Source organism: Capricornis sumatraensis, chromosome 15, assembly GCF_032405125.1.
Source record: "Capricornis sumatraensis isolate serow.1 chromosome 15, serow.2, whole genome shotgun sequence".
NCBI classification, from domain to species: domain Eukaryota; kingdom Metazoa; phylum Chordata; class Mammalia; order Artiodactyla; family Bovidae; genus Capricornis; species Capricornis sumatraensis.
In genome coordinates, this window is record NC_091083.1 from 64,498,929 (window position 1) to 64,520,178 (window position 21,250).

The window sequence follows — 21,250 nt, forward strand, 5'->3', positions numbered from 1 at the left end:
ATAGTTTGCAAGAGTTCTTTGAATACTATCCCTTTGTTATACAGGTTGAAGATTTTTACTCCTAATCTGTAGCTTGTCTTTTAGTCTGGTTTATAATGTCTTGTGTTATATGGCAGAGAAAGCAATACTCCAGTACTCCAGTACTCTTGCCTGAAAAAATCCCATGGACGGAGGAGCCTGGTAGGCTGCAGTCCATGGGGTCGCTAAGAGACAGATACGACTGAGTGACTTCACTTTCACTTTTCACTTTCCTGCATTGGAGAAGGAAATGGCAACCCACTCCAGTGTTCTTGCCTGGAGAATCCCAGGGACGGGGGAGCCTGGTGGGCTCCCATCTATGGAGTTGCACAGAGTCAGACACGACTGAAGTGACTTTGCAGCAACAGCAGTGTTAAATGGCAGTTTAAATTTTGAGAAAGTCACAGATCAGTTTTTCCCTTATAAGTTGTGGTTTATTAAAAAAATCATACTCCACAGTTGATCTTTGAATAACATGAATTTGAACTGGGCATGTCCACTTATTTTTCAATAAAAGCATAATACAGTACTATACAATCAGAGATTGGTTGAATCCAAGGTTGTGGAACCGTCTGCAAGAAGGGCCAAGTGTCATGTTATAGGTGGTTTTTCAACTGCTTAGGGGTTGGTGCCCCTAACTCCTGCATCATTCAAGGGTCAGTTGTAGTCTGAAATACTTGCTTACCATATTTATTCTTTAATCTACTTGAATCAGGCATCAATTTTTTACTCCTATGGAAAGCCAGTTTCTCAGTGCCATTTATTGAGTTCTCCACCATTTCCCTACGGATTTATGATTCTACCTCTATCGTACATCAGTACAGAAAAACCTGTGTCTGTTTCTAGGATCCCTATTGTATTCCATTAATATTTGCCTTTTTGCACCATATGTGACTTGATAAGCAGAGAAATATCTCCCTTCTCCAACACATAAACTTTGTTGTTTGGGTTTGAAAATTGCTCTCAAAAATTCTGATTAGATTTGGGAAAATATATGTCTTTATGATATTGAGTCTTCCCATCCATGAACATGGTATATCCCTCCACATATTCAGGCCTTCTTTAATGTCCTTCAATAACGTTTTGTAATTTTCTCTATGAGAATATTAACTCCACAGTCTTTATTAGTTTTGTTCACTGTTGTATCCTCAGAGTCAAGAATGAGCCAGGACATAACAGTAGATGTTTAATAAAAATTTGTTGTTTGATGAAATGTCTTTCATATATTTTGTTAGATATATTCCTACATATTTTTATTGGTATAAAATAACAACAACAAAAATTTTAAAATAGTTTCTAATCAGCGATATAGATATAGACGTCCCCGGTGGCTCAGATAGTAAAGTGTCTGTCTACAATGTGGGAGACCTGGGTTCAATCCCTGGGTTGGGAAGTTCCCTGGAGAAGGAAATGGCAACCCACTCCAGTATTCTTGCCTAGAAAATCCCATGGATGGAGGAGCCTGGTGTCCATGGGGTCGCAGAGAGCTGGGCACGACTGAGCGACTTCATCTTGTTTTTTACATAGATCCTGGGGCAGTGGCAGGTAAGGCAGGGAAGGACACGGAGCCAGTACAGGGCGCAGTGAGGAATAAGTGGCCCGGTTATAGGCAGGCGAGAGACAAGATCAGGGTTGTGTTTTAAAGAGCTCTTTGCCAACAGTGCAAAGAATGAACTGGAATGGATAGGGCAAAGTGGGCACTCCTAGAGGGTCAGGAGGCTACTGCAGACGTTGAGGTGAGTCCTGGCACTGAGTTGGTGCCTAAGAATTAGAGTGATTGAGAGAGATCAAGAGTGATCTGGCCACTGATTGGCCACGTGAGCAACTGACCAGGTGACTGTGAGCGACCGAGTAAGGAAACCTAGAACCATCGCATTGACCAAAAGCTGACAACTTTTCAGATGCAGGTCTATTAGGTCGACCGAAGTGCAGCCGGAGGAGACACGAGGAGTGAGTGCCCTCGGTTGGCAGCCAGTCTCCGGCTAGGTTGCGGTGGCTTAGGGCTGGGGGAGAAAGTTTTAGGGATTAGAGGAGTCTGGGACACCTTGTCACGCAATGGCTTCTGAGCTGGGGTCTGTGAGTTCCGCGTAAAGGAGTTTCCTAACCTCATCCAATCAGAACGGCAGAGCCCTCCCTCCGTCGCCTTGGCAACGGGACGCTAAGGCTGTAGCCAGACAAAGCGGCGGTTTGGATCGCGCCCTGGGGAATCCTATCATGTCACGACCGAAGGTAGGCATGCCCCTCGATCCAAATGGTTCATCGTCCCTAGAGAGGGAGAGAAATCGCAGAGGGGTTCAGAAGTTGAGGAGTCCTTGTGGAGGGATTCCCGTTAGCAAGGAAGAAAATGTCGCGTTTAGAGAAAAAACTACAAGTCCCGGCATCCTGCGCAACGCCGGAGTTTCAGCGCGAGTTTAAGAAACCTGATTTGCCAGCCAGAAATGTATGAAACTCTAGGATTCTAAACTATAGTCAGCGATTTTTGTGACTCCGTGGAAAGCTCAGAATTACAGATTTTCTGATCTGGAAAAGCTCTTTAGAGATCTATTTACCCCGTCGGCCGCTTGCAACTTTCTCATCCATCCATCCCCCAAACGCTTATTAGTGTTTTTTCCGAGGCCAGCCCAATACTAGAGGACAGGACAAGCCCCTGCCCTCTATGTGTGCACAGACCAACGCCCCCATTTCAAAAGTGGTAGAGATTTCTAATCTGGGAAAGATTAGACCCAGGGAAAAGAATGAATTACTCTAGAATCCAGCTGTCCCACCCCGGCCTGCTTTTTACCCCGTGTTCCACCTCCGAAGAATGGCACTTCCATTTCTCTATTTCGATCCCTGGGTTGGGAAGATGCCCTGGAGAAGGGAATGGCTACCCACGGACTGGAGAATTCCATGGACTGTAAGAGTTGGACACGACGGAGCGACTTTCACTTTCAGAGCAAAAAAATAAGTGATTATCTTGGGCCCACCCAAATAATCCAGGATAATGTCTCTATTTTCAAGTCAGTTGATTCCAAACCTTCAACCTTAATTTCCCTTTGCCATGCAATCCTGAGTGGCACAGTGGTGAAGAATCTCACCTGCCAATGGAGGAGACGTTGGTGATATGGGTTCCATCCTTGGCTCAGGAAGATTCCTTAAGTTCCGTAGACAGAGGAGCCTGGCTGGCTACAGTCCCTGGGGTCCCAAAGAATTGGTCATCACTGAACACACAGGCACCTAACATATTTACAGGTTCTGGGGATTAGGACATGGACACATTTTGAGGGAGCTTTATTCTGTTTACCATCAAATAATTGGAAAGTGAAAATTTACAATGCATCACAAAATCAAATGTCTAAAAATAAATGTAATTAAACATATTCAAGAGTTCTATACTGAAAACTAGAAAACAGTGGAAAGAAATTGAAAACTTAGATTAATAGAGCTAGATTATATTCATGGAATAATGCACTCAATCGTTTCTGATGTCACTTCTTCCCAAAATGATCTGTACATTCATTATAATCCCAATAAAAATGCCAATATACTCTTTTGACAGAAGTTAGCAAGCAGACCCTAAAATTAATATTGAAGTCCAGAGGACCTCAACTTGTAAAGACAATCTTGAAAAAATTGGACTTACTCTACTTGATTTCAAGATTTACTAGAAAACTATGGTAATTAAGGCAGTGTGGTAGGGACATAAGAGTAGACAAATAAGTCAATAGAACAAAACAGAGTCTAGAGTTAGACCCGCACATACATAGCCAATTGAATTTTGACAAAAGAGGCAAGGCAATTCAGTGAGAAATGGGAAATTTTTTTCAAGCAAAGACTCTGGAGCAACTGTGTAAACATACATAAACATGTGAGGTTATAAAAGATGTTATGAAAAAAAGATTAGAACCCTTGACTAGGGGAATTAGAGGAGCTTGATTGAAACAGGATAAAATTACCCTTGCTTTTGTGGGAGGCTTACTTCTGCAGGTTTTGTAAAACAGTAACCTCTAGCCCTTTCTCCTGTCTTTTTGAGGGGTAGCATTGTGTAGTCGGAGAAGGCGATGGCACCCCACTCCAGTACTCCTGCTTGGAAAATCCCATGGAGGAGAAGCCTGGTAGGCTGCTCTCGCTAAGAGTCGGACACGACTGAGCGACTTCACTTTCACTTTTCACTTTCATGCATTGGAGAAGGAAATGGCAACCCACTCCAGTGTTCTTGCCTGGAGAATCTCAGGGACAGGGGAGCCTGATGGGCTGCCGTCTATGGGGTCGCATAGAGTCGGACACGACTGAAGCGACTTAGCAGCAGCAGCAGCATTGTATAGTATGGGCTTCCCTGATAGCTTTAAAGAATTCACCTTCAATGGAAGAGACCCAGTTCAGTTCCTGGGTCAGGAAGATGCCCTGGAGAAGGGATAAGCTACCCACTCCAGTATTCTTGGGTTTCTCTGGTGGCTCATATGGTAAACAATCTGCCTACAGTGCAGAACCTGGGTTCAATCCCTGAGTTGGAAAGATCCCCTGGAGGAGGGCATGGCAACTCACTCCAGTATTCTTTCCTGAAGAATCTCCATGGACAGAGGAGCCTGGTGGGCTACAGGCCATGGGGTCACAAAGAGTCGGACACGACTGCACAACTAAGCACAGCACAGCATTGTGTGGTAGGCAGAATTCTAAGATGGCCCCCAAAATTCCCAGCTTGGGTGTACACACTTTGTATAATGCCCTCCCCTTGAGTGTTGATGGAGCCTGTGGCTTTGATGGGATAGTTATTACCATGTTATATGAGCCTCCATCATAGCCAGCTTGGAGTGGGAGAAGGGTTGGAATCAGAGGGATATGCTTTTGTTGGCCTGGAAGAAAGTAAGCATCCATGTTTTGAACTGCCTAAGGGGGCCACTTCAAAAGGAACTGCAAGCAGCCTCTAGGAGCTGAGAGCAGTCCCAACCAATGACTAGCAAATAAACAGGGACCTCAGTTGTACAACCCCAAATAACAATTCTGCCAACAATCTGGATGATCTTGGAAGAGGACCCCAAGCCCTAGAGGAGAAACATAACCACAGCCATCACCTTGATGGTAGCCTTGCAAGACCTGAGCAGAAGATCCAGCTAAGATGTGCCCAGACTGACTCCTAGTCCAAGGAAGCTGTGGGACATAGATCTGCACTGCTTTAAGCTACTAGCTGCTACTGCTAAGTTGCTTCAGTCGTGTCCGACTCTGTGCGACCCCATGGACGGCAGCCTGTCAGGCTCCTCTGTCCCTGGGATTCTCTAGGCAAGAATACTGGAGTGGGTTGCCATTTCCTTTTCCAATGCATGAAAGTGAAAAGTGAAAGTGAAGTCGCTCAGTCGTGTCCAACTCTTAGCGACCCCATGGACTGCAGCCTACCAGGCTTCTCCGTCCACGGGATTTTCCAGGCAAGAGTACTGGAGTGGGTTGCTATTGCCTTCTCCGTTAAGCTACTATGTTTGTGGTAATTTGTTATGCAGCAATAGAAGACTAATACAGATGGCACATCTGTCCAAGGTGCATAGGTCATCTTGCATAAAACCAATTTCTGATTCTCCTTTCACACCTGCCTTAGGGATCAGTCATACCAGGACTGAGGATCAAACTGTTTTGGACATAGTTGTAGGAGAATAATACCCCAAATACCCTTTGAGGATTTGGAAAGTCCATTTTGAGTCAAAGCAATTAATATTGCTCTGAGTCATTAACCCAGCTCCTCCTGAATCATGGGTCTAATCAAACATTCAATGTTACAGAAGGTCCAGATCCCACTGAGTTCAGCCCTCATACTGGGGATCATGGTTGGACATTTGAAACACTTAAAACTGGGTATTCACTATATGGTCATATCTGGAGTAAGCCTAGAGTGACGTGGACCCTTGGATCCTTGGGGGTTCATTCCAAGGACCAAGTTTCTGAGTACATGCTAACCAGTGAGAACTTTGGCAGGCTAAACCTTCTTGTCATAGCATCTGTGCAGTGCTGAGTCTGATAGTTTGAACATTTTAATATCTGCAGTAAGTTGAGCTGGAAAAACAGAATGCAAATGCGTAAAATTATATCACTTTCATTTTCTCATTGCAGAATCAAAATTACAAGGGCCATGGATTGCCAAAAGGAAAAGAACGGTGAGTGGTCCCACCCAGTCCAATAAACCCAGAACTAATTGCTGCCTCCCTTCCTTCCTTCCCTTTGTCCGTCTCTCCCTTCCCCCTTCTTTACTTTGATAATGATAAGGATAATGATAATAAACAGCAAGCACTTGCCAGGCCCTGGGCGTGTTGCTTCACTTGCTTATCTCAATGAATCCTGACCACAATTCTTTGCAGTAGATACTACTGTTCTGTCCATTTTACAGATGGGGAGACAAACTCAGAGAAGCTGTTACTTGGTCAAGACTGAAGGATCTGTTAGTGACAGAGCTTGTTGGACTCCACAGACCATGTTGTACCTGCCTCATTCAACAGCCATGTGAAGTGGACTTAATAACTCAAATGACAAATCTATTCTAAACTTCTGCACCACTCTACAACAGTAACCTGGGTGCAGAACTCAGCACCTTTTTGGATTTCTTAAACAGAATCCACATGCACAAAGCAGAAGTGAGCAATGCAGACTTTGCTGAAGATTTTTGTGGGGAGTTAAGGAGGTAGTTACATTGCACACACCATGGCAGTTCTTTTAGAATTTTCTTATTTCATTTAGATGTTTCTATTTTTTCTAAAGTCCTTCCTGACTACACCATTACTGGGGAGGGCATGCATGGTCTCTGACCTTTCTCTCATGCAGCACCCATCTTCTTTGCTTTCTGTCTATATGTACTGACTCCTTTCCACCAATTTTAAACCTTTCACTCTTGCACATAGAGCAATTCCACTACGTTCCAAATCCTGGCCCCAAATTTACACGTCTGCTCCCACCTCAACAAAACAAAGAGCACTTCTGATAACAGAACCCATCCATCTGTTTTATTCAGTTCAGTCACTCAGTCGTGGCCGACTCTTTCTGACCCACGGGCTGCAGCATGCCAGGCTTCCCTGTCTATCACCAGCTCCCGTTGGTGACGTATGTTGCCATGGATTTCATGTATGTTATATTGTTTGATATTGTCCTGTAAGGCCCTGAGATCTCTTTTTCTAAATTTTTTCTTTCTCTAATTCAGATTGAATAATTTCTATTGTCCTGTCTGCAAACTTACTATCTTTCAATTGTTTTCTAGCTTTACTGAGATGTAATTGGCTTATAGTATTGTGTAAATTTAAAGTGTATAATGTGATGATTTGATACACATATATATTGTAAAATGTTTACCTCAATAAGGTTAGTCAACACATCCTTCACCTCACAGAATTACCATTTTGTTGTTGTTGTTATGGTGAGAACACTTAAGATCCACTCTTAACAACTTTCAAGCATATCATACAGTATAGTTACCATGCTACACACTAGATCCTCAGAACTCATTTCTCTTATAACTGGAAATTTGTACCCTTTGACTAACATTACTGTCCTTTCTTCGATAATGTCCAATCGCCTATTGAATTTATCCTGTGAATTTTTAATTTCAGATAACTGTAATTTTCAGTTTTAGATTCTTCCATCTTGGTTCCTTTTTAGACTTTCAATATCTTTTCTGCAATGACTCATATATTTACTTATTATATCCATCTTTTCATATAAATTCTTTAACATATTTATAGTATCTGTGTAAAGTCTTAATCTTATAACTCCAATAATTGGGTCATTTATGAGTTTTTCTCAATTGGCTGTTTTTCCTCTTGATTATGCATTACATTTTTCTGCTTTATTATTGCATGTCTTATGTATTTTATATTCCATTCTGTACATTGTGTATAAAAAATAGTGAAGACCAAAAAAATTACATACACCCACTTCCACACCCTCATATATTTGTGTACATGTGTTTGTGTGCAAGCATACATCCTTTCATTATACTTTGGTCTGTTGCACTTTACAGATACTATGTGTTTTTTTTTTTTTTCACAAATTGAAGGTTTGTGGCAACCCTGCATTGACCAAGTCTATTTGTGCCGTTTTCCAGCAGGATTTTCTGCCTTTGTGTCTGTGTCACACTTTTGTAATTCTCAACATTTCAAATTTTTCATTATTATTATATTTATTATGAGAATCTATGATCAGTGATCTTTGATGTTACTACTACACCACACTGAGGACTCAAAGGACAGCATTTTTTTTAAATTAAGTATTTTTAAATTTTTAAATTTACATATTTATTCATTTTATTGTTTGTTGTGCTAGGTCTTCGTTGCTGCACATGGGCTTTCTCTAGTTGTGGCCACTGGGGACCACCCTTCGCTGTGGTGCTCAGCCTTCTCTTGCTGCTGAGCACAGGCTCTAGGCACGTGGGCCTCAGTAGTTGTGAATCAAGGGCTTAGTTGCTCCAAGGCATGTGGGATCTTCTGAGACCAGGGGTTGAAATCGTGTACCCTGCATTGGTAGGCAGATTCTTAACCACTGGACCACCAGGGAAGTCCCAGCAATAAAATGTTTTTAAATTAAGTTATGTCCATTTTTAAAGAGACACAATGCTACTGCACACTTAACAGACTACAGTATAAACATAACTTGTTATATGCGCTGGGAGCATGGGTTGGATCAAAGCTTTAATACACTGACTTCATCTCGAGCCTAGCCTCCTGTACTGCCATTTTGAGCTTGTTAGTATCTGATATTGGAGAAGGCAATGGCACCCCACTCCAGTACTCTTGCCTGGAAAATCCCATGGATGGATGAGCCTGGTAGGCTGCAGTCCATGGGGTCGCGAAGAGTCGGACACGACTGAGCGACTTCACTTTGACTTTTCACTTTCATGCATTGGAAAAGGAAATGGCAACCCACTCCAGTATTCTTGCCTAGAGAATCCCAGGGACGGGGAAGCCTGGTGGGCTGCCATCAATGGGGTTGCACAGAGTCAGACACAACTGAAGCGACTTAGAAGCAGCAGCAGCAGTATCTGACCTGGGAGGAGATTGGACTGCAGTTGTTTGTTTGTTTGTTGGATTGATTGTTTTTGTCCACTTTGGGATTCAACTCTGGCAGGGTTGCTGGAATGCAAGCACCATGTGCAGAAGTCTGGGTTTTCTCTCAGCTTTACTGTTTTCTATAGTAGTGCTCCTTTCTTAAGCAAATTTGCCAGAATCCGTCTTTATTTCATCTGGTTTTGGAAAGGACTCTTCCAGATTTTTATCCACCCTACCTGTTGTCTGTGCTGTGCTGTGCTTAGTCACTCAGGCTGACTCTACGCGACCCCCATGGACTGTAGCCTGCCAGTCTCCTCTGTCCACGGGGATTCTCTAGGTAAGAATACTGGAGTGCATTGCCATACCCTCCTCCAGGGGGATCTTCCTGACCCAGGGATAGAACCCAGGTCTCCTGCATTGCATGTGGATTCTGTCTGAGCCACCAGGGAAACCCAAGAATACTGGGGTGGGTAGCCTATCTCTTCTCCAGGGGATTTTCTCAACCCAGGGATTGAACTGGGGTCTCCTGCATTGCCGGCAGATTCTTTACCAGCTGAGCTACCAGGGAAGCCCACATGTCTAAACTCAGCTAATTTCTCCTGGCACCGCAAAGTCTATCTTCCACCGCTGCCATTGCTCCCTCACTTGTCCAACCCAGACCCAGACCTGGAAAATGCTGCATCTTCTCTGCTCCTCCATTCTCTCCGGAATTCATTTGTCAAGTTTTCCTTTGCCCGTTGCTCTCCACCACGAACAGGGACATTTATCTTATGCATTGTTTTCTCATTGTTACTATAGTATTGAAACTCTTTCACATCCTTTTATATCCTAACTAAAAGCAGAAGTCCTTTTATCATAATTTGCATTTCTTGGTTATTGATAAGGTTGAGTATATTTTAGCATGCCTTGTTGGTCATTTAAGTTTCCTGTGCTATTAATTTGGGCTTCCCTGGTGGCTCAGCAGTAGAGAATCCATCTGCAATGCAGGAGATGCAGGTGCTATCTCTGGGTCAGGAAAATCCTTTGGAGAAGGAAATGGCAACCCACTTCTGTATTTTTGCCTGGGAAATGCCATGGACAGAGGAGCCTAGGGGGGCTATACTTAAGTTTTATATAAACTCTGAGGTCTAAGGGACTTCTCTGGTGATCCAGTGGCTAAGAATTTGCCTGCCAGTGCAGAGGACACAGGTTCGATCCCTGGTCTAGAAATATCCTGTATGTCAAGGAGCAACTAAGTCAAAGCTTTACAACAAAAGAAGCCTCTGAAAGGAGAAACCTGTGCTCCACAATGAAGAGTAGCCTGCACACAGCATCAAAGACCCAGCACAGCCGAAAATTAATAAATAAATTAATTAAATAAAATTAACTTTTAAAATTAGTTTACACAATAAAGTATGAGGTTTAAGTCTAGGTTCATATTTTGCATATGCATATCAAATTGCTCCAGCACCATTTATAGAAAAGGCTATTCTTCCTCCATCAAATTGATTTTTTCATTTCTCAAAATTTATTTGGGCATATTTGTGTGGGTCTATTTCCTTGTTCTTTTTTCTTTTCTCTAGGTCTCTGTATCTCTTTTTCTGTGAATATCACACAGTATTCTGTGAATACCACAGAAATGAATTACATTTCTGTGATTATTGTAGCTACATAATGATTTACCCCACAGATTGATTATATTCTTTGCAGCCGAAGATGGAGAAGCTCTATACAGTCAGCAAAAACAAGACCAGGCGCTGACTGTGGCTCAGATTATGAACTTCTCATTGCAAAATTCAGACTTAAATTGAAGAAAGTAGGGAAACCACTAGATCATTCAGGTATGACCTAAATCAAATCCCTTATGATTATACAGTGGAAGTGACAAATAGATTCAAGGGATTAGATTTGATAGAGTGCCTGAAGAACTATGGATGGAGGTTTGTGACATTGTTCAGGAGGCAGTGATCAAGACCGTGACCAAGAAAAAGAATTGCAAAAAGGCAAAATGGTTGCCTTTCATCACTACAAACAAAGCTAGTGGAGGTGATGGAATTCCAGCTGAGCTATTTCAAATCCTAAAAATATGATGTTGTTAAAGTGCTGCACTCAATATGCCAGCAAATTTGGAAATCTCAGCAGTGGCCACAGGACTAGAAAATGTCAGTTTTCATTCCTGTCCCAAAGAAAGGCAACTCCAAAGAATGTTCTAACTACCGCACAATTGCACTCATCTCACACACTAGCAAAACAATGCTCAAAATTCTGCAAGCGGGGCTTCAATAGTGTGTGCAGCGAGAACTTCCAGATGCTCAAGCTGGATTTAGAAAAGGCAGAGGAACCAGCGATCAAATTGCCAACATCCGTTGGATCATAGAAAAAGCAAGAGAGTTCCAGAAAAACATCTACTTCTGCTTTATTGACTACGCCAGAGTCTTTGACTGTGTGGATCACAACAAACTATGAGAAATTCTGAAAGAGATGGGAGTACCAGACCACCTGATCTGTCTCCTGAGAAACCTGTATGCAGGTCAGGAAGCAACAGTTAGAACCAGACATGGAACAACAGACTGGTTCCAAATCGGGAAAGGAGTTCATCAAGGCTGTGTATTATCACCCTGCTTGTTTAATTTCTATGCAGAATACATCATTCGAAATGCTGGGCTGGATGAAGCACAAGCTGGAATCAAGATTGCCGGGAGAAATATCAATAACCTCAGATACTCAGATGATGCCACCCTTATGAGGGAAAGTGAATTAGAGCTAAAAAGCCTCCTGATGAAAGTGAAAGAGCAGAGTGAAAAAGCTGGCTTAAATTTCAACATTCAAAAAACTAAGATCATGGCATCTGGTCCCATCACTTCATGGCAAATAGATGGGGAAACAATGGAAAAAGTGACAGACTTTATTTTCTTGGGTTCCAAAATCACCGTAGGTGATGACTGCAGCCATGAAATTAAAAGATGCTTGCTCCTTGGAAGAAAAGCTATGACCAACCTAGACAGCATATTAAAAAGCAGAGACATTACTTTGCCGACAAAGGTCCATCTAGTCAAGGCTATGGTTTTTCCAGTAATCATGTATGGATGAGAGAGTTGGACTATAAAGAAAGCTGAGTGCCAAAGAATTGATGCTTTTGAACTATGATGTTGGTGAAGACTCTTGAGAGTCCCTTGGACTACAAGGAGATCAAACCAGTCCATCCTAAAGGAAATCAGTCCTGAATATTCACTGGAAGGACTGATGCTGGAGCTGAAGCTCCAATACTTTGGCCACCTGATGAGAAGAACTGACTCACTGGAAAAGACCCTGATTCTGGAAAGATTGAAAGCATGAGGAGAAGGGGACGACAGAGGATGAGATGGTTGGAAGGCATAACCAACTTGATGGACATGAGTTTGAGCAAGCTCCAGGACTTGGTGATGGACAGGGAGGCCTGGCGTGCTGCAGTCCATGCGGTCGCAAAGAGTTGGACACGACTGAGCAACTGAACTGAACTGAAATGACCCCACTTTATTCTTCTTTTCAAATTTGTTTTAGATATTCTAGTTCTAATATCTTTGTGTGTTTGTGTGTGCTCAGTTGCTTAGTCATGTCTGACTCTCTGCAACCCCATGGACTGTAGCCTGCCAGGCCCCTCTGTCCATGGAATTTTTCAGACAGGAATACTGGAGTGGGTTGCCATTTCTTTCTCCAAGGGTCTTCCTGACCTAGGGATCGAACCTGCATGTCTTGTGTCTCCTGCATTGGCAGGCGAATTCCTTACCATTGAACCACCAGGGAAGCCCTTCTAATATCTTTGCCTTTCCACATATATTTTAGAATTATCCTGCAAAAAAATCTCACTAGAATTTTGATCCCAGGAATCATATTAAATCTGCACACCAATTTGGGAAGAACTGACACCTCTACTGAGTCTTCCAATCCATGTACATAGCACAGTTCTCTGTTTATTTAGATCTTTGAATTTTTGCTTTTGTAGTTTTCAGTACATAAGTTCTACACATGTTTTGTTAGATTTGCACCTAAATATGCCTTTTTAAAAAGAACTTGTAAATTATATTTTTAATTTCAGTGTTCATGTGTTCACTGATAATATATAGAAATATAACTGATTTTTGAATATTCATTTTATATCCTGTGATCTCACTGATCTCACCTATTAGTTCATGAATTGTTTCTTAGATTCCTTGGGAAGTTTTACATAGTCATCTGCAAAAAGGGACAATTTTCTTTCTTCCTTCCTGATCTACATCACTTCTTGCCTTCTTGAACTGTCTAGAACTTCTGGAGCTATGTTGAATAAGATTAGTGAAAGTACACATCTTTGATTTTTTTCCTGGGTTCCTCATATGTTCTTCAAATGTGTCCTTAGTCACTCACTGAGACATTTTTATGATGGTTGCTTTAGAAAACTTGCCACATAATTCTAACACATCTGCCACTTTGGCATGGGTAATAGCCACATTGAGATTTTCCTGATTCTTGGTGTGACAAGTGAGTTCCAATTGAATCTTGAACATTTGGGGTATTATGCTGTAGAACTCTGGATCTTGTTTAAACCTGTCTTAGGTGACATTTTCTGACCCTGCTCTGGCCAGGGAAGGGGGTATGGTACCACCTCATTATTGTCATATAGGGTGGTCTAGTTTCCCCACTTGGCCTCCACTGACACTTGAGGGTAGAGGGGGCTCCTTCTTACTGCTGGGTGGAGTGGGAGTTCTGGCTCCACTAGGCCTCTGCTGATTTCACCCTGGCTGGGAGCACCATGTACCTGCTCCCCACCTGACCTACTCGAACACCACAGGAGGTGCAGCCTCATTACCACCGGGTGGTAGTGAAAGTCCTGATTCTTTACCAGGCCTCTGTTGACAGTCAGCCCAAGGGAGAGGGGTGCCTCCTTACTGCCAGGTGGGGACAGAAGTCCAGGCACATGGTCTCCACTGTCACAGCAGGTGTGGGCATCTTACTACCACCTGCTAGTGATGAAAGTCCTGGCTCCATCTTTGACCTCTGACACCAACCTACCCAGGTGTCTTGGGGGATGTTGGATGCCTTGTTACAACCTGATGGGAAGTCTAGATTCCCCATTCAGCTTTTGCTAAGCCACAGAGTTGGCCAGAGTACAGAAGTTACTGTCTAAGTCTTCCTTTCCTGGTTGGAGAGAGGGGCTTTTATTGGAGCTTTTTTGTCTGTGCCCATTGGTGTTTCAGACTTGCCCGCTTCTTCCTCTCCACATCGGGGACCTATGAGGCAAAAAGATAGCCTGGGGAGTTTACCACATGCAATTCTCTGGGTCCTGAGATCCTCAGCCAGTCAGTCTGCCTTCTTCTGTGCCCCTTTCAGTGTCGTCTTATGTTTGTTTTATATCTGATGTGCTGGGGTTGTAGTTTTCCTGGTAGGAGGAAGAGGGAAAAGGAAATTGGAGCAAATTGGAACAAATCCCAGAGGCCACCCAGGGGAACTGGGAGAAAAACAAAGGGAGATAAGGACCTGAGAGACAAAGGAGTCTTCTCAGATGAGTAACAGAAAGGGGGATTTGCAAATACTTATCACTTAATATGCTTCCCAGGTGCCACTGTGGCAAAGAACCCGCCTGCCAATGCAAAAGACATAGGAGGCCTGGTTCAGTCCCTGCGCTGGGAAGATCCTTTGGAGAAGGAAATGGCCACCCACTCCAGTATTCTTGCCTGGAGAATTCCATGGACAGAGGAGCCTGGCGGACTACAGTCAATGGGTCTCAAAGAGTCGGACATGACTGAGCGACTGGGCACGCACATAGCACACACCATTCAATATAAGAATTAGCAGTGGCATATGTAAAGTCACCAAACCATAGTAAGCACTGAAGCAAGTGACTGCTATTATTTTTCAATGATTCAAAGATTCTGTAATTCTCAATTTGATTTTTAAAAGTGTTTCATGCTATGATGCTAGATTCTGGAATTAGGAAATTCTGTTTTGGCATTTCCAGGTATGGAATTAACATTTCTTCCTTTTCCATTTTTGCTATCCCTGGCCCATCCTAGGGAAATAGTTGATTCTGAGCAAATATTCTGTTGCCTTTTCTTGCAGAGAGCAGAGAGCCTCAATCCGGTTCAAGACCACTCTTATGAATACTCTCATGGACGTCCTTCGCCACAGGCCAGGATGGGTGGAAGTAAAGGAGTAAGATTCCGTCCCCCTCCACCAGCCTCATCTCTCCTTCCCTTTGTCTCTCAGGTCCTTGTCTCCCTTTGTTTTTCTCCCAGTTCCCCTGGGTGGCCTCTGGGATTTGTTCCAATTTGGCTATGACAGGGGCCAATATTTATTTAGCATCCACAGTGTGTCAAGGGCATTACTGATGCCGTCTCTGTCTTATTTAAGCCTCATAACCATCCAGAAAGAAGAGATTATGTTCAGAGATATTAAGCTAGTTGATTAAGGTCACACAGAAAGTAAGTGCCAGTGTGGGGTTCAAACCCAGTGCAATTTGGCTATTCCACAGCCAGTGTCCTATTGATCTCTATGCATCCATCATAGACCCACAGGGTGAATTCTCCCGTGATAGCAGGTCCTGGCCTCTTACTAATCCTGTGACCCTGAACAAGTGTTTTTACCCCTACACCTACATTTCTTCTTCTATATGGAGCCCTCTGGATACTGAGATGAATAAGCATACAACCCCTGGCACCCGCTGCTGCTGCTGCTGCTAAGTCGCTTCAGTCGTGTCCGACTCTGTGCGACCCCAGAGATGGCAGCCCACCAGGCTCCCCCGTCCCCGGGATTCTCCAGGCAAGAACACTGGAGTGGGTTGCCATTTCCTTCTCCAATGCATGAAAGTGAAAAGTCAAAGTGAAGTCGCTCAGTCGTGTCCGACTCTTCGCAAACCCATGGACTGCAGCCTACCAGGCTCCTCCATCCATGGGATCTTCCAGGCAAGAGTACTGGAGTAGGATGCCATTGTCTTCTTCTAGTAGGTGCTAATGTTAGTGAGGGTTAAGGTTTGGATGCATATAGCAGAGACACAATGTAAAAGAGACTTTGACTGACTAGAATTTATTTACCCCTCCCACTGAAGTCCAGATGTAGGAGGTTCAGAGATGGTATGGAAATGTGGGACCCATCTGCTTCCATCTTGCCACTCTGCTATTCTTTGAATGAGGCCTTCAGCCTCATGGTCTGATGTGAGGCTCCTGCACATTCCAAGCAGCAGGAGGTAAGAAGGAGACAAGAAAAGTCATGTCCTACTCTTGAAGGATGCAACTCAGAAGCTTCTCACATTTCACTGGCCAGAACTTAGTCATGTGGCCACAACTAGCTGCAAGGGAATCTGGAAGATGAAAGCTTACATTTTCCCAGGTAAATGTTGAGAATCCTATGACTGCAGGAAAAGGAGAGAATACCTATGAGGGCTGAGGGCAATCAGCTGCCTTGCCAGGGTCCTCAATAAATATTTGTTGTATAACAGTAGCAAAGCCTGCTGGACTCTTCAGCACTTAACATGCATGACCTCTTTGAATAATCCCAGCAAATCTTTCAGTAGGTGCTATTATTATCCCCATTTTCTTGAGAAAAATTGGACAAAAAGAGTTTTAAAAAAAACCCAAAACATGAGGTCATTCATCTTGTAAGGGCTTTAACTAAGGTTTGCATCTAGTCTAACTGTCTGTAGAATCCCAGGTTCATCCTCCCTATTCTAGCAGCCTCTCATTAAATGAAGAAATAAATGAGTGAATAGGTGAATCTATGGTTCCTACTTCCTGGTGCTGGAGTCTAGTAGGGGAGACAGATTTTGACTAAATCACCCCACAAAAAATTTAGAAATTGGCTGTTGGTGGCAAGCTGTGGTGTGGGTAATCCAAGACGGCAGAGTCCTCTTTTTGGTGCTTTGGGTGAATATTACAGTGGTGATGATGGTGTCATGATATTGATGGTGGTGATGATGGTGATGATGGTGATGGTGGTGATGGTGGTGATTATAGTAATGGTGGTGATGATGGTGGTGATGGTGATGATGGTGTCATGATAGTGATGGTGGTGATAGTGCTGATGATGGTGATGGTGCTGATGATGGTGATGGTGGTGATGGTGGTGTTGCTGATGATGATGGTGTGGTGGTGATGATGGTGATGGTGGTGATGATAGTGATGGTGATGATGATGGTGATGGTGGTGATGATAGTGATGGTGATGATGATGGTGATGGTGGTGATGATGGTGATGGTGGTGATGATGGTGGTGGTGGTGATGATAGTGATGGTGATGATGGTGATGGTGGTGATGATAGTGATGGTGGTGATGATGGTGATGGTGATGATGATGGTGATGGTGCTGATGATGGTGATGGTGCTGATGATGGTGATGGTGGTGATGATGGTGATGGTGGTGATGATGTTGATGGTGGTGATGATGGTGATGATGGTGATGGTGGTGATGATGGTGATGGTGGTGATGATGGTGGTGGTGGTGATGATAGTGATGGTGATGATGGTGATGGTGGTGATGATAGTGATGGTGGTGATGATGGTGATGGTGATGATGATGGTGATGGTGATGATGATGGTGATGGTGGTGATGATGGTGATGGTGGTGATGATGTTGATGGTGGTGATGATGTTGATGGTGGTGATGATGGTGATGATGGTGATGGTGGTGATGATGGTGATGGTGGTGATGATGGTGGTGGTGGTGATGATGGTGATGGTGATGATGATGGTGATGGTGGTGATGATGGTGATGGTGGTGATGATGGTGATGGTGGTGATGATGGTGGTGGTGGTGATGATGGTGATGGTGGTGATGATGGTGATGGTGGTGATGATGGTGATGGTGGTGATGATGGTGATGGTGGTGATGATGGTGATGATGGTGATGGTGGTGATGATGGTGATGGTGGTGATGGTGCTGATGATGGTGATGGTGGTGATGATGGTGGTGGTGGTGATAATGGTGATGGTGGTGATGATGGTGTCATGATAGTGATGGTGGTGATGATGGTGATGATAGTGATGGTGGTGATGATAGTGATCGTGGTGATGATAGTGATGGTGGTGATGATGGTGGTGATGATAGTGATGGTGGTGATAATTGTGTCATGATAGTGATAGTGGTGATGATGGTGATAGTGGTGATGATGATGATAATAGTGATGGTGGTGATGATGGTGATAATAGTGATGGTGGTGATGATGGTGGTGATGATAATGATGGTGGTGGTGATGGTGATGATGGTGATGACAGTGATGGTGGTGATGATGGTGATAGTAGTGATGGTGATGATGATAGTGATGGTGGTGATCATGGTGATGATGGTGATGATAGTGATGGTGGTGATGATGGTGATGGTGGTGATGATAGTGATGGTGGTGATGATGGTGATGGTGGTGATGATGGTGTCATGATGGTGATGGTGGTGATGATGGTGATAAGAGTGATGGTGATGATGGTGGTGATGATAGTGATGGTGATGATCATTGTGATGATGGTGATGATGGTGATGGTGGTGATGATGGTGGTGATGGTGATGATGGTGTCATGATAGTTGCCGGGAGCCAGGGTGAGGAATTCCACCCCTGACAAGGTCATGCGGCAAGAGCTCTGATGGCAAGGCTAATCAGACCTTAGGTTTTCCCCCTGGAATTTCCTGAGCATCCACCCCCCGCCCCCAAAATAAGAATCTGCCGGCTTTTGTACTCTGCTTTTCCACTTTTCTGATATTCTCTGGAAAAAAGTCAACTCAGGGCTTTAGTCTTCTGCATTTGAAAGGGATGTTTCAGTTAAACCCCCTCTGATAACTCTCTAGCTTACCTAACAGGTTCTCCCTGGACCTCTTACAGCTTGTAAATTGCTTACAGCCCCCCAACTGCGAGAGGCACAAAGCTTAAAAGCATCTTAAAGATACAGAGCCTTTTCTAAAGAGTTAAAAATTATATTGGTAGAGGGTTTTCACTGTTGACTCAATGATTGCTGCCAGACCTCCATATTCTTTATCTTTTAGGCACCTGGGAGGATGTTAATCAATGTAAATGGGATATGGAAAAAGATATATAGTAGTTTTGATGTTAGCAACACTAGACTTTTGAGTTAATTACTTTTCTCTTTGTTATATATCACTGCACTCCTCTTGTGTCCTTGCTATGTAAGAATGTAACTTTATTTAGTGCTTTCTGAGATTGGCACCAGACTTTGGGAAGATCAACACAAATAAGTCTTCTGGTTGACAAACCCTTATCAGAAAAAAGGCTGTAAAATGTTAATTGGCCCTTTTGGCTGGAAGATGATGTAAATTACCTAAGGCTTGTGTATACAATTACGTATGCAGAGAGAAAAGCCTGGTTTTGATAAGAATCTAGACTGCTAACACTGCATAATTTTGTATTACCCATTGATCTCTATGTACAATCAAAAAAAGGTATAAAAGGCCTTTCTAGACAATAGGGGCCAGAGCCAGTTGCTGGACTGGTTTCCCCCATGTCTCTCTCTCTCTTTTTCCTTTTCCTCTTTACTTTAACTTCAGGCTGAATTCCCACCTGGGGCGCGGAGGCTCGCCAAGTCTACTTACTTGCCCTGGCTGTTAAGACCTGCGCGAAAGGGAGCCTAAGGTGAGGCACGCTTAGATATTCAAGCGAGTGCCGGTGGCCCAACGTAGATGGTGCAAGTTCCTTGTCTGGAATTTTATTGGTCTTCCACGTAATCCAAGTTATTCAGCCTTCTTTCTCTGCCTAATTTTCCTACTACACTATTGTTTCTTAATCTAATCTTATATCAATAAATAAATAAGTCTTTCCTCGGCAATGCCGTCCACGCTTCGAATTCCCTGGATCCACCAGGGCTGGACTCTGGCAGATAGTGATGGCGGTGATCATGGTGATGATGGTGATGGTAGTGATGGTGGTGATGATGGTGGTGATGGTGATGATGGTGTCATGATAGTGATGGTGGTAATGATGGTGATGGTGGTGATGATGGTGATGGTGGTGATGATGGTGGTGATGGTGATGATGGTGTCCTGATGGTGATGGTGGTGATGATGGTGATGGTGGTGGTGATGGTGATGATGGTGTCCTGATAGTGATGGTGGTGATGATGGTGATGGTGGTGGTGATGGTGATGGTGGTGATGATGGTGATGATGGTGATGGTGGTGATGATGGTGATGGTGGTGATGATGGTGATGGTGGTGATGGTGGTGATGGTGGTGATGATGGTGTCATGATAGTGATGATGGTGATGGTGGTGATGATGGTGTCATGATAGTGATGATGGTGATGGTGGTGATGATGGTGTCATGATAGTGATGGTGGTGATGATGGTGATGGTGATGATGATGGTGATAGTGGTGATGATGGTGATGGTGGTGATGATGGTGATAGTGGTGATGATGGTGATGGTGGTTATGATAGTGATGATGGTGATGGTGGTGATGATGGTGTCATGATAGTGATATTGGTGATGGTGATAATAGTGATGGTGGTGATGATGGTGTCATGATAGTGATGGTGGTGATGATGGTGATGGTGATGGTGGTGATGATGGTGATGATGGTGATGGTGGTGATGATGGTGATGATGGTGATGGTGGTGATGGTGGTGATGGTGGTGATGGTGGTGATGGTGGTGATGATGGTGTCATGATAGTGATGATGGTGATGGTGGTGATGATGGTGTCATGATAGTGATGGTGGTGATGATGGTGATGGTGATGATGATGGTGATAGTGGTGATGATGGTGATGGTGGTGATGATGGTGATAGTGGTGATGATGGTGATGGTGGTTATGATAGTGATGATGGTGATGGTGGTGATGATGGTGTCATGATAGTGATATTGGTGATGGTGATAATAGTGATGGTGGTGATGATGGTGGTGATGATGGCAGCTACAGGGATTTTCTGGCTGTGGATTTTCCTTCTTGGTTCTCTCATGTAACACACTTATCTTGGAATGAACTTTCCTTCCCTGGATCCTGAAGGACTGGATGTAGTGGAGAATGAGCCAAGGGAAGGGTATAGGAAAAGGCACTGTCCTGACCTTCCATGTGACCTCAGGCTGCCCCCTGTTCCTCCTCAGCCTTGTTCCATGGTCAAGTGGGAAAAGGTCTGAGGGTTTGTCTGGTGCTGATGCTGTGTGAGCGCATGAAACGGGTTGTTTCCTGGCTGATCCCGAATAGCCTCAAGAGTCCTCAAATCAAGGGCCAGAGGCCAGAGTGTTTACACCAGACATGGCTCAGTGAATGTGAGGCCTTGTCCTTAGGACCTAAGCTGGAGTCTAGTATTTCCGGAC

The 21,250-nt window shown here is 43.8% G+C and overlaps 1 protein-coding gene across 1 annotated transcript in view; it reads left to right on the forward strand.

The window, feature by feature from the left end:
* Positions 1-21,250, forward strand: part of TTLL9 (tubulin tyrosine ligase like 9) — a 58,672-nt gene that overhangs the window by 4,977 nt on the left and 32,445 nt on the right. The window contains exons 2-3 of the mRNA XM_068986805.1: positions 6,094-6,137; positions 15,066-15,158. Coding sequence (XP_068842906.1) covers positions 6,094-6,137; positions 15,066-15,158 — 137 coding nt within the window. The remainder of the gene's footprint in view (positions 1-6,093; positions 6,138-15,065; positions 15,159-21,250) is intronic.